The sequence below is a fragment of the Centruroides sculpturatus genome, unplaced genomic scaffold, assembly GCF_000671375.1.
Source record: "Centruroides sculpturatus isolate CEXI.00-Female unplaced genomic scaffold, Cexi_2.0 scaffold78, whole genome shotgun sequence".
NCBI classification, from domain to species: Eukaryota; Metazoa; Arthropoda; class Arachnida; order Scorpiones; family Buthidae; genus Centruroides; species Centruroides sculpturatus.
The window spans coordinates 435,422-447,979 of NW_019384629.1; the positions used below are offsets into that span (position 1 = coordinate 435,422).

A 12,558-nucleotide genomic window follows, 5' to 3' on the forward strand; every position below is an offset into this window, starting at 1 on the left:
AATTCTTGGCTGATATCCAAACATGAACAAAAGAAATTCGCGTAAAGTTTTAAGAATGCATGAATTTCATCATTTTGCATTTAAATCGAATATATCTTAAGTATGACATAATTCATTTTAAAAATATATTTATAACATATAAAAATGTTTTAAAATATTATTAATTTCTACTATTTTAAATAAGATCGAAATCAATGCGATGTGTTTTTCCCCTTTAATTGCAAGAGTTTTATTTTCAAATTTAAAATATATTTTTTGTTAATTTATGAGAAAAATATACTCATAAATTTTTATAGAAAATTGAGAAACGATCATAAAATGAATTTTGACATTATTACCTTTTCCTTATTTTACACAACTTAAATTGAAAGAATAATAAGGCCCTTTATCTTTGAAACTTGAATAAACGTAGAAGGAAGAGCTAATGTGATCTTTTTTGCGTCATTATCACGTGTGTTAAAGAAACCAATGGTAAAATACATTGTTGAAGAAGATAGAGAAAATTGTATAAACGAGGTCTGGCCAGAATCCCACTTTACTCTGAAATTCACAGAGCAACAGATAGCATCATTGTCCTCTGTTCATCCCTAAATTCAAGAAGGAGAGATGGTGAGTTTAGAAATTATATTTTATCTTTAATTGAAATTGCCTTTATTCCGTTATATATTCTGCACCAAATAATTTATTGTATTGCAAATTACTGTTAAATAATTAAAAGAAGGAGAGATCTAAACTGCGTTTCGTTCAGTAAAATGAATGAAAAGTTTCAACCGAAGAAATTGAAATTAGATTCTTATTTTATTTTTCGGTATTTAATGTTAGGATTTTATTCAGCCACAAATTTTAGGTTTCTTATGATTCATATTTAACAATTTTATCGCGTTTATTTAAAATCCTTTATTATTTTAATATTTAAAATAGATTAAGTGATACAGAAGATTTTAAAATTAATTTTAGCTTTAATTTTCTTATAGGCCGATCTGACACCTGTTCAAGTTGAAGGTAAGATTATTATTATTATTATTATTATTATTATTATTATTATTATAGTATGTTTTTAAGTAAATAGATGGCGACAGTAGTATAATTGTAAATCAATATAAGGATTATTTTTACTATTTTCAAGTCTGCTTAAATTTCTGTAGAAGAATATATTCAGAAGTTATCTTTTATTATATTTTTGTTGATTTCATTTCAAATTCTATGAAAATAAAACGGATTTCTTGTGAAATTTCACTCATAACTGGAATCTTTCAGGCCTATATTTTCAGCATTTTAATTTAAATGTTAAATATGTGACTAATTTTATTTTTATATAGAATTAGTTTTCATTTTAATTTAAAAACAAAAAAAAATTACAGTCGAAAATGTTTTAGTATACGAAAACACGTGAACGGTATAAATTATAAATTAGTATAAATTAGATTTTATTATAAATTATAAATTTAATGGCAAAATTAAGACAGGAGTTATTGAAATTTTCACAAAAGTTAATCCTAGAAAAGTAAAAAGAGAAAAGAAAAAAAAATGAAATGGAATATCCAACATGACGTAGAGAATCCTCTTTCTTTAGTCTATGAATGTCCATTAAAAACTATTTTGGGAGAATGGAGTAACCTTATACATAAGATGTGCCAAATTTGGTTGGCGAGATNTTCATGCGAAATACATTTCAATAATACCAATTAAAATTTATGGTAATAAAATGCTACTCATTTATAAATATTGCATTAAATTTGAGATTTCAAAAAAATATCCGAACAGAAAAAAAATGAAACTAATATCTTGTTAATATTAGTTTATTTATTAATCAAAAACTGTGTTAAATTACTCGTACCACACACTTTTTATCTGTAAATTTATTTTCTACAAAAAAAAAAATATCGTATTTTTAGTTTTTATAATAATTTTTTTCTTATTTTTCAGCTTCATTCTTTGCTTGACGAGTTGCATTTTCGGTTATTTTTATTCAACTCAACTTCATCTACTATTCATAATTAAAAAGACAAATTTGCTGCTTTTATATTTTTATTACAAAACTTTATCTGATAATAAATATAAATTTCAAAAATTTCCCTATTAATTTTTGCAGAATTCTATTTTTTTTAAAGTAAATTATTTTAATTTATCTTCTTTAAAATTTTATTTTAAAATAAAATTTTAAAGAAGATAAATTAAAATAATTTACTTTAAAAAAAATAGAATTCTGCAAAAATTAATAGGGAAATTTTTGAAATTTATATTTATTATCAGATAAAGTTTTGTAATAAAAATATAAAAGCAGCAAATTTGTCTTTTTAATTATGAATAGTAGATGAAGTTGAGTTGAATAAAAATAACCGAAAATGCAACTCGTCAAGCAAAGAATGAAGCTGAAAAATAAGAAAAAAATTATTATAAAAACTAAAAATACGATATTTTTTTTTTGTAGAAAATAAATTTACAGATAAAAAGTGTGTGGTACGAGTAATTTAACACAGTTTTTGATTAATAAATAAACTAATATTAACAAGATATTAGTTTCATTTTTTTTCTGTTCGGATATTTTTTTGAAATCTCAAATTTAATGCAATATTTATAAATGAGTAGCATTTTATTACCATAAATTTTAATTGGTATTATTGAAATGTATTTCGCATGAAGCATAGGAAAATCTACAGAATAAAAATTTTATAAAAGACGATGTCATTTTCTGTATAGTTTTGGAAACCGATGAATATTTATTTATGACGTAAAAAAGCTCTAGTTACAACTTTATTTATGAAGTAATTTATATAAAATAGTATATAAATTAAAGTATTATAAGAAAACGTAAAGAAAAAGGCGGTCATCAGATATAGCAATGCTATGTAACAAATGAATGACGTATTCGAACAAATATAGAATTCGTGTTTTTAGATCTTCCTGGATTGTACTCACAGTTCTTATCACTAAATACAAAAATCCCCGTAGAAAGACATCGTTTCGAAAATCTTTTGTTCTTTATTTTAGTTGTAACTCTTATTTCGTTTGCTTTCATATCTTAATAAATAAAATTCAATAGTCAAATAATTAATATTTGGCGTTTTAATACAAATACTTATTATTTGTAATCATAAAATGATGTATTTTTGTTATTTAGTGAGAAACCTTTTTAAGCTTTTTTATATGTCAAATAACTTACTTTGGTTTGAAAGAATATTATCGATACATTTTTAAAATTATCTCGTATATAAAACATAATAGATTTCTAGGTCATCCCTTTGGAGAAAAGCTAAATTGAAACTAGATGAACATTCTCTTTCCTTTCGTTACAACATTCTAAAAAAAAGTAGGCCACTTACAGATAATATACGCTTACTTCTGCTGATGATTAGAGAATGTAAAAGAATATGATAAAAATATGTAAGACTGGATGTAAAGTCTATTACGATTGTTTGGAAAGAAATTTAACTATCTTAACATAATTCAAACTCACGTATCATTTCACAATTAAATTCACATTTAGGTACCGTTACTGTTTTAGTCTTTCATTTAATTTTTTTTTTTTTATTGTCTTCCGATTCTAAGACTCGCCTCGTCTTTAAGGTCGAATTCTAACATGCTTTTATAGGAGAAAAACTTTTAAAAAAGCAGTTTTATTAAATTTTACCGAGTAACAGTTTAAAAAAGCAAAAAAATGCTTTTAAATGTTTAGTAGCTTTTATGCCTTTCAGCATATACAATTAATTTCTTTTATAATAATGCAAAAACAATGCCGTCTATAAAACATTTTAAACATTAAAAAGGGATTTAAATTATAAACTCAATTGAACTTAACGATAGTGGTAATAAATTTTAATTATACTACTGTATCCATAGGTCAGTATTTATTATTTGTTGTAAACATTATTAAATTTGCTATAAGAAACTGCAATAGATATGAAATTTTTGATTAATTAAGGAACTAATAAGAAATAAAAAATGAGAAAATAATATATTGAAGCTGTTCGTAATAATCACGTTACTTTGACTTTACCTAAATGAAATTTGATAATATGGGAAATGCTTTATATTATTATCAACAAATCATACCAGAAACTGTTACGCGTACTGTATATTCATAAATACTGTATATTCATATGGTATTAAATTATATTTTTTTATGTTTTGTAGACAAGTTTGTAAATTAATGCAAGAAATGTTTATAAAAATAATTTTCTTCACCGTTTTAGAAGCCAGAGATCATTTTGAGATCTATGATTTCAATGGCGAGGGCAAGATTGATGCTGTCAATTTGGGTGATTGCATCCGCTCTTTGAATCTCAGACCAACTGAACAACTTATTGAAAGCTTAGGGGGTACGAAAAAGCCAGGTAAGAATAATTATCAATATTTATTTATATTTATACAATATTTATTATATTTAAAGATTTATCAATTTAACTTTGCATTGTTTAAAATACTGTGGCCTTATTCAATGATTTTTTGAAGGCGAGAAAAAGATGACCTTTGAAGAATTTTTACCAGCCTACAGTCAAGCTAAAAAAGATAAGGATTTCGGTACCCTAGCTGACTTTCTGGAAGGATTCAAGGTTTACGATAAATTGGAAAATGGCACAATGCTTATGGCAGAATTGGCCCATGTATTAGTATCTCTAGGTAATATAATAATAATTATAAATATAATGATTATATAATGTATTATATAATATATAATGTAATGCAAACTGTAATTAACTAATAAACCAATACTAAAATTTAACGCATGAATTTATTGCATAAAAAATTTATCAACATACATCTGGAATTTCATTTAGTTTCTTAGTATTTTGGTATGTAAATAACTTTTGGTAAATAGATAAATATAATAAAATTAAAGAATTAATATTAGTAATAAATGTAAGGTATATAAAACACGTATTTTGAACGTGCCTGTATGTGACGTATACATGAAATAGTATATTTTGTAGTAATTAAAATATATTACAAATTAATTTAAATTACTTAATTACATTAAAAAATTTTATAATTTAGGAGAAAGAATGACTGACGACACTATTGAGGATGTTCTGAAGAGCCATGCAGGCGAAGAAGATGAAGACGGTTACATCCATTACGAACGTAATAATTTCGAATTTTATAAAATAATTAACATTTAAAATAACATTACAATTTTATAATGTCGATGTGAATAATTTCTCTAGCATTCCTCAAAGGAGTACTTAATGGACCATACCCTGCACCACCAGAAGAAAAGTAAGCGTCGAGCCATCATCCTTCCAATCTTGAAATCCGTACAACTGGTTTTAAATGATTAAACTTTGCAGGAATCGCCAAACATGATGAAAAACATGCATTGAGAAGACATCTTAAATAATTCAATGCCGTCATCAAAAATACTTCTGAATTGTTGCTACGGATTACAAGATTTGCCTAAATTGTTGTAAACTTATCAAAATAAATAATAAATAGTCTTTTAAACGTTTCCTTAATTTACAAATTCATTAGCTGAAAAAAAAAGAGAAATTGAAAAGTAATTATTTAAAACAATACTAAGTAAAACTAACAAAGTTTATATTGCAAGAATATTAAATGAGTTAATGTTGCAATATAAACTTCTTTGATATCTTAAAACACTTGAATAGAAATAAAATAAATTGAAGCATATTTCATGTTTGTCAGTGATTGTGTGGTTTGCGTGATGTACTGTACAATAAGCAAATGTTTTCGCGTAAGTAAACGAAATGAATATTTTAAGTAAATAAATTGCTGGAATTTTTTATTAGAGAAATTTTTTAATAAAATATGAAAAACAGAATTGTTCTTATAGGATTTTAAACTACGCATATTAATCGAAATACATTTGGCCTATATTTAAATGTAAACTTAAATATTTTGGTTTTATAGAAAAATTAATCAAAATTAGACTTTACTAAAGTAAAATATAATGATATTAATTGAAAAATTATACTGTATCTGTAGAAAAGTTTAGGATGTTTCCTTACAGATGTGTTTATTACAAAAGTATTAAATGAATTAATGAATCGAGTGAAGAAATTCTAATCTGGCAGATTGAAGAATTACTATTACAAGTTTTTACACTAAATTTATAAAGCAAATTTTATCAATTGATTTTTTAACAAGAATCTATAATCCTCAAAGAAAAATAAATCTTAGTTTTATTTTTAACGTTTTTTTTCTATTTGTAATGTAAATTGCCAAAGTTAAAATCGTTGGAAGACATTTTTTGTCAATCAAAAATGCCGAAATGGCATTCAGACCAAACAAATTTGCAAAGAAAAAAATTCGGAATTCAGTTAAAAGAAAACACGCATTCAAATTATAAGCTTTAAAATGTTTTAGCTGAGTTAAAGAAAGTGAAAAAATTACTTTCAGATATTAAAAAACCAGTTGTCTATAAGTTTTTAAAAATATTTAGATTTAAATGATTGCGATGTTTAATATAAAAATAAAAGCGATGTTTAAAATGTGAAGAAAGACAATTGGAAAATGAAATAGTTTGTATCCCTGTTAAAAAATGAGTAAATACATAAATAAGAATAAGAACTAAGAGATTGCAACTTATCGTAACGAAGAGACTTTTGAAGAAGCATAAGTTGAATTGTCGTTCTATATTATATATGTCTCTAATAAATTAATGCTTATTTCAGATGAGAAACGACTAAAAAAGAAAAGCGAGAAGAGAAGAAAAAAATTGATTAATATATTAATAGAAAAATAGCTAATATTTGTTACAAGAGATTAAACAGGATTTCTACATGCCTAATTAGGCATGTAGAAATTCTGTTTCATATATTTATTGCTGAAGATTATTGAGTAGATTATTGCCTGATCAGTGGAAGGGCTATACATGTTCAATGATCTTGGACAAGAATAATTGGCATTATAAAAGACACAATGAGACAAAATAACAGAGAATTCTGACATATTATTAAACAACGTAACTCATTCAATGATTTTATCACGTAATAAGATAATGATTGCTTCTGTTAGAAAAGAAGTTTCTGAAAAATTTTTAGCAATTATTTTTACAATTTTTGGAGAAGAAAAGAATGTTCATTATATATCAATGTATCGTGTCACATCCATTTAATTAAACAAATAATAATTACTGCCTTAGTATTCTTTTAAAAGATACTATTAATGAAATGTTTTTTTAAGATTTGAAAACTGTCATAGAATTTTTTTTCATTCCGAATCATCTTATTAACTAATAAATTATTATTTCTTTGCAAGATTATCAACATTACCCAAAGGTCATTCTTGGAAAATGTTAAGTTATCTAGCTAATAACTTTTTTTTAATCTCAAAACGTATTTTAATTAATATATTAATAAAACGTAATATTGTGTACGTTTATTAACTGAAACTAGTGTTTAATAATAAATCAAATTGAAAAACCATCTGTTATCCGGGTATTAGATATGCACTAAATATTTAAAATAAATAAATATGAAAAAATTTATTACAGGTCTATTATAACTTTTATCTAAAATTTAAATAATAATAATTTACAAATTTGAATTGTTTTTTTTTTTTTTTTAGAAAATCAACGTAAAGTGTCCTATTTCCCCTATATGCAGTGTCATAAATTGAGATTATGTACTGTACTGTACAGTACACACATCAGCTATAAGGCATTTATAGATGGCATAGTTAAATAACAGTAATGGCGTCGCAGAAATAATCGAAACACATCGAAATTTGTTGAGACTAATGTAATGTTTCCTGGTGCTTAATTCAAAAGACATCAGTAATTAATAAGTACAGACGAGCTGTTTCAGTATGTAGAAGAAAGCGATGCCTGAAAAAGGTGAACAAACTTTGTTCGTTGAACATTTGGTTTTTTTATGGGATATTAGTGTAATGTTTTACGAAAACGGAGGCAAAGTTCGAGAACTTTGCCTGCGTACGTGAAAAGAAATCCGCATAAAGTCAAAACACAAAATGACTACTAGGCTTACATACTAGTATTTACTTCGAAACTTTTTCGTGCCATTAATTGAGTTTCCATTCCAGCATTACTTGTTTATTTTGGGAAAATAATACAAGCTTACCTTTTCTGAAATTGTTTCACTTTTACATTGTGGCACACTGCAGGGTTTCCTACTTCGAAACATTTCAGTTTCAAGTACACTAGGTATTATTCATTTATTACAATGAACGAACGAAAATACTGCCTACCATCTACTTGTACTCGTGCAGTTCTAAAGAAAAGTGGTTTTTATATAAAACTTTATATTTTACCGTTAATTAAATTTAAAAAGCGTAAAGTATAAAAAATATGTTATGCACTTTTAGTTCCTCCATATTTCACGAGGGGACTCATCAATATGTAAAAAAGCATTGTAGCCTGTATTGTAAAATTTCTGAAAATGTTTCGAACCTCATTGAGCATAAAAAATGCCCTCCAAAATTTAGATAAACACTAATAAACTGATAAATTTTAAGATTTTTCTGAAAGTAAAAATTTAACTGTGAATACATGTTCTTAAAATAAGTTTTAAATGTGCTTTTGATACTGGAATTGAAATTGTGCCTTTTTAAATATATTTTTAATGAATAAACTTCATTAAAAGTTAATGTAATTAAATACAATTAGATCTTTCTTATACTTATAAATGTTTGAATAATTATTCAGGCGTATATTGCAAATACTATACTTACACTTGGTGATAGTAGTGATGATGGTGGAAGATTTATCATGAAAAAAGCATAATTTTCACATAAATATATCAAATGTAGATTATATTATTCAACGAAATATAATTATTTATTTAATATTTAATTTTCTTAAAAAAGAATAATTGTACTAAGCTAGAACAATATAATGCCAACGACCCTGGAAGTTTTTATTATTTATAAAGTGAAATCTTTTATCTTGATAAAATTTTATTGCCAGTTTTAACTATAAATATTTTATAAATATATAAAAGTTAAGTTGATATTTGGATTATTATGATTAAATTTTCATTTAGTGAATTTTATGGACGCAAATTTAATTTATACAGGAATAAGCTGTGATAAAATAAGATCTACAGCAGGCTGACGAATGCAACTATTTACAGTTTGATAAATAATTTAAATATCTATTTAAAGTAAAAATAAGATAATAATTTCTTTCCTTTAAACCAGTGATTCTCAAACTTTTTCGATCCACCGCCCCCTTTGTTCCATAAAGTTATACCCAACGCCCCCTAACTCATTTTCTCTTGTGTGAGAAAAGGATTGCAAATATTCTTAGGAAAACTTTTCTATGAATCTCACACTTTGTGCCCTTACTGTACATTGTTCTCATCATCTGGAAACCATTAAATGCAATGTTTCCTCTGATCAGCCCCAATTTTACCTTTGGTCACCGTTCAATACCCTGCCTCCAGCGCCCCCTAGATCTATTCATCGCCCAGAAGGGGGCGTTATTGCTTACTTTGAGAAACGCTGAGCTAAAATAAAAGTCAATGTGTTAGAAATATTCAAGTTGTGACCTTCAATAAAAAATAAAAAATATATAAAATGTCAACATTTTATATATATTCCGTCGAATTTTTATATATAGAATTTGTCTGCCATCGCCCCTCTATATTTCCTTAACGCCCCCCAATTCTCTTTGAGCCTTCTACTGCCCCCCTGAAAGCCTCCAGCGCCCACAAGGGGGCGTTATCGCCCACTTTGAGAAACGCTGCTTTAAACGATGTATATATTCTGAAAATATATCTGCATTATATATATTTTTCTTGTTGAATATACAATATACACTATTATTTTCAAATACCAATATTGACTAATATTTAATAATGGAATACATAATAACTTTGCATTTGCAAAACACAATGCACTAATTATTTATTTATTGACACGCAATGTTCGTTCTTCGTGAACCGTCATTATTGAACACGAAATGACATTATTCTTAAGCAAATTTTAATTTTTTTAAAATTCTTATTGCTAAAAATTTTATTAAGTTTTCGATAATTGCGTGCAATGCGAAGCTATCTGTATATAATTATCAGATGTTTTTTATTCTGAAACGTTAATATTGGATACTCAAAACAAAACTATTTGTTATTGGATTTTTTATTGATTTAGAGAAAAAAGCAATTAACGATTATTTTTATATAGTTTTAAAAGGAATTTTAAAAACACTAACCTTTTGAATTTTTGAAAATGTTTAATAATTTGTAAAACAATTTTTATATGTTACAGGTAATGTGTGTGTTTACATTTTAGATACAGGAATGTTCAAGTTATATCAATTATTTATACACATAGTACTCTTTAAATTTAATAAACTTCTTTTGATAACTTGAAACTGTGTGGTATTTCTATTGTTGTTTCTAACACACAATGAAGTGTAATTTAGCAATCACTTGGCTTCCTTTCATCTTTCTTTCAGTTGATACGCGTATACATTTCGCGTTTCGGGCCTAATACGCCCTTCTTCAGTCAACTTGTATCTTCTACGCTTGGGTAATGTTCTGTTGAGTTGTATGCATTTCTTACTCAAGATGAAGTCCGCCGTATATCAAGAATGTATACGCGTATCAACTGAAATAAAGATGAAAGGAAGCCAAGTGATTTAGGCATCTGTTATGTTATTCATATTTAGTAGTATCTAGTTTCTTCCTCTTTATCTGTTTTTTTAATTCAAAATAATAGTTTAAGTAATCTTGTCTGTGCTCTTTCCAGTTTACTGCGAACCTTCTTTTTCAGAGCCAGATCTCACATCCGTAGTAACGAACAGATTTTCCAGTTCCATTATGTAGGGCTAATCATATTTATATTGTTATCCTCGTGTTTTTCAAATCTTTTTCTAATAATTCTATTTATTCCGCTATTATCCAGGCTATCGACCAGGAAGACCTGGAGCTCCAGGCTGTTATTTCTAGAATTTTCTACTTTATATTTTCGTTATATGTCAAAAATATAGTCATTTCAGCTTCATTTTTGTGAAAATAAATAGACTCATTAAGGAATAAGATTTTGCTTTTATTTGAAAAAATAAAATAAAGTTGTGTACCGAGCAAGAACCCTTAGTCTTTGTATTTCTCGACTATTCAGCCAATTGCACAATCCAGGAATTGCATAATTAAGTCGAAATATTCATTTAAATATACTTGATTTAACTAATTTAACTACTTAATTAATTTAAACCTAATTTGAAGAAATTGTAGACCTATAAATTCCCATTGTCGTCCTATAAATTCCCATTGTCGTCCGTCCGTTTGTCTGTCTTTCTTTGATCTCGAGAACAGAGTTAATTAGATAAAATCCAAAATCAGATATGGAAAGAGCAAGAGCAGAAGACCCTGATTAACTATACTCTGATGCAAACCAAAAGTCATGTTATTTCAATTGAAAAATTTTCCCCTTAAAGATATTAATAATGTTTAAAAATTAAATTGACTTATTAGTGATTTTATATTTTTTCAGAGCCGAAATGATTAATAATAGTCGATAGGACCATTTTTGTTCTTTCGGCGATCCGAGAATGGGAAATAATTTGATTGTATCATCTTACTTCACAGAATCAGACGGAAGTGAAATTCGTAAATATATACTATTGTACTAGCAGGTAGGCCCGGCGTTGCTCGGGTAAAAGTAACGATAGCGAAGATTAAAATTATTACGTTATAGTCAACCTTACCCGTTTTCACAGAATGCAAGAATTGAGTCCCTCTGTTTCCGGACTAATTAGAGAAGTTTTAGTTAGATCTAAAAATATGTTCGATTTCCCGCAAAAACTAAAACAACTGCATCTGCGTCTTGCACCTCGCTTTCTCTTAACAATTCCATTGTTACTTAATGCTTCCATTGTTGATGGAAGTGTTAAACCTTAATCCTGTCCCTCTCCTCCGTGGGGAGGAATTTCGAAAAATCCCTTCTTAGTGTTCATTCTCGTGACATACCCTAACTATGTACCAAATTTCAACTTTCAACTCCTAACCGTTTGGGCTCTGCGCTTATTATTATTATGTTGTGCTTAGTGGGTTATACTCGGTTGACACTGGTGGCTGTGTACTATGCCGGACCAGAGTCAAGGCATAGCAACCAAAACAAGACTAAAATTAAATAAGTGTGTCAGTGTCTGTATTCAGGAATTTCCTAACAATATGACATGTTTATTGGGTTACACTCGGTTGACACCGGTACTATACCGGACCAGAGTCAAGGCATAGCAACCAAAACAAGACTAAAATTAAATAAGTGTGTCAGTGTCTGTATTCAGGAATTTCCTAACAATATGGCATGTATTCAATATAGTGGTCTTCTGTAGTATGATGTATGTATTTCATTCAATTGTAATGTTCCAGGCTTTTGGGTAGTGTGTGTGGTATCACACCTGTACAGGAGAGAACGACAGGTACAATAAGCACCCTATCCATCCTCTACAGATGCCTTATTTCCTGGACAAGTTCTGTGTACTTACTAATTTTTTTCAGTGAATGTGTTTTATATATTGTGAGTGTTTGAAATGGCTATGTCTATAATGTATGTGATTTTATTGTGTTTGTCAATGAGTGTGATGTCTGGTCTGTTGTGGTAAATTCTTTTAACTTTGATTATGGCTCTGTCGTA

General features: G+C 27.1%; 1 protein-coding gene across 1 annotated transcript; it reads left to right on the plus strand.

The window, feature by feature from the left end:
• The first annotated feature begins 479 nt into the window (after nt 1-479).
• LOC111625698 (myosin light chain alkali-like) lies at nt 480-5,628 on the plus strand. Its single transcript, XM_023368912.1, has 6 exons — nt 480-609; nt 975-1,002; nt 4,194-4,334; nt 4,453-4,620; nt 4,996-5,082; nt 5,166-5,628. The coding sequence occupies exons 1-6, from the start codon at nt 607-609 to the stop codon at nt 5,219-5,221; spliced, it is 483 nt and encodes a 160-aa protein (XP_023224680.1). The 5' UTR covers nt 480-606; the 3' UTR covers nt 5,222-5,628.
• Nucleotides 5,629-12,558: the final 6,930 nt, after the last annotated feature.

Excerpts from the sequence above, each read along its gene's own strand:
- LOC111625698 (XM_023368912.1), top strand. Across the intron at positions 4,621-4,995 it reads CCATGTATTAGTATCTCTAG|GAGAAAGAATGACTGACGAC; the intron begins GTAATATAATAA and ends TTTATAATTTAG. Across the intron at positions 5,083-5,165 it reads CGGTTACATCCATTACGAAC|CATTCCTCAAAGGAGTACTT; the intron begins GTAATAATTTCG and ends TAATTTCTCTAG.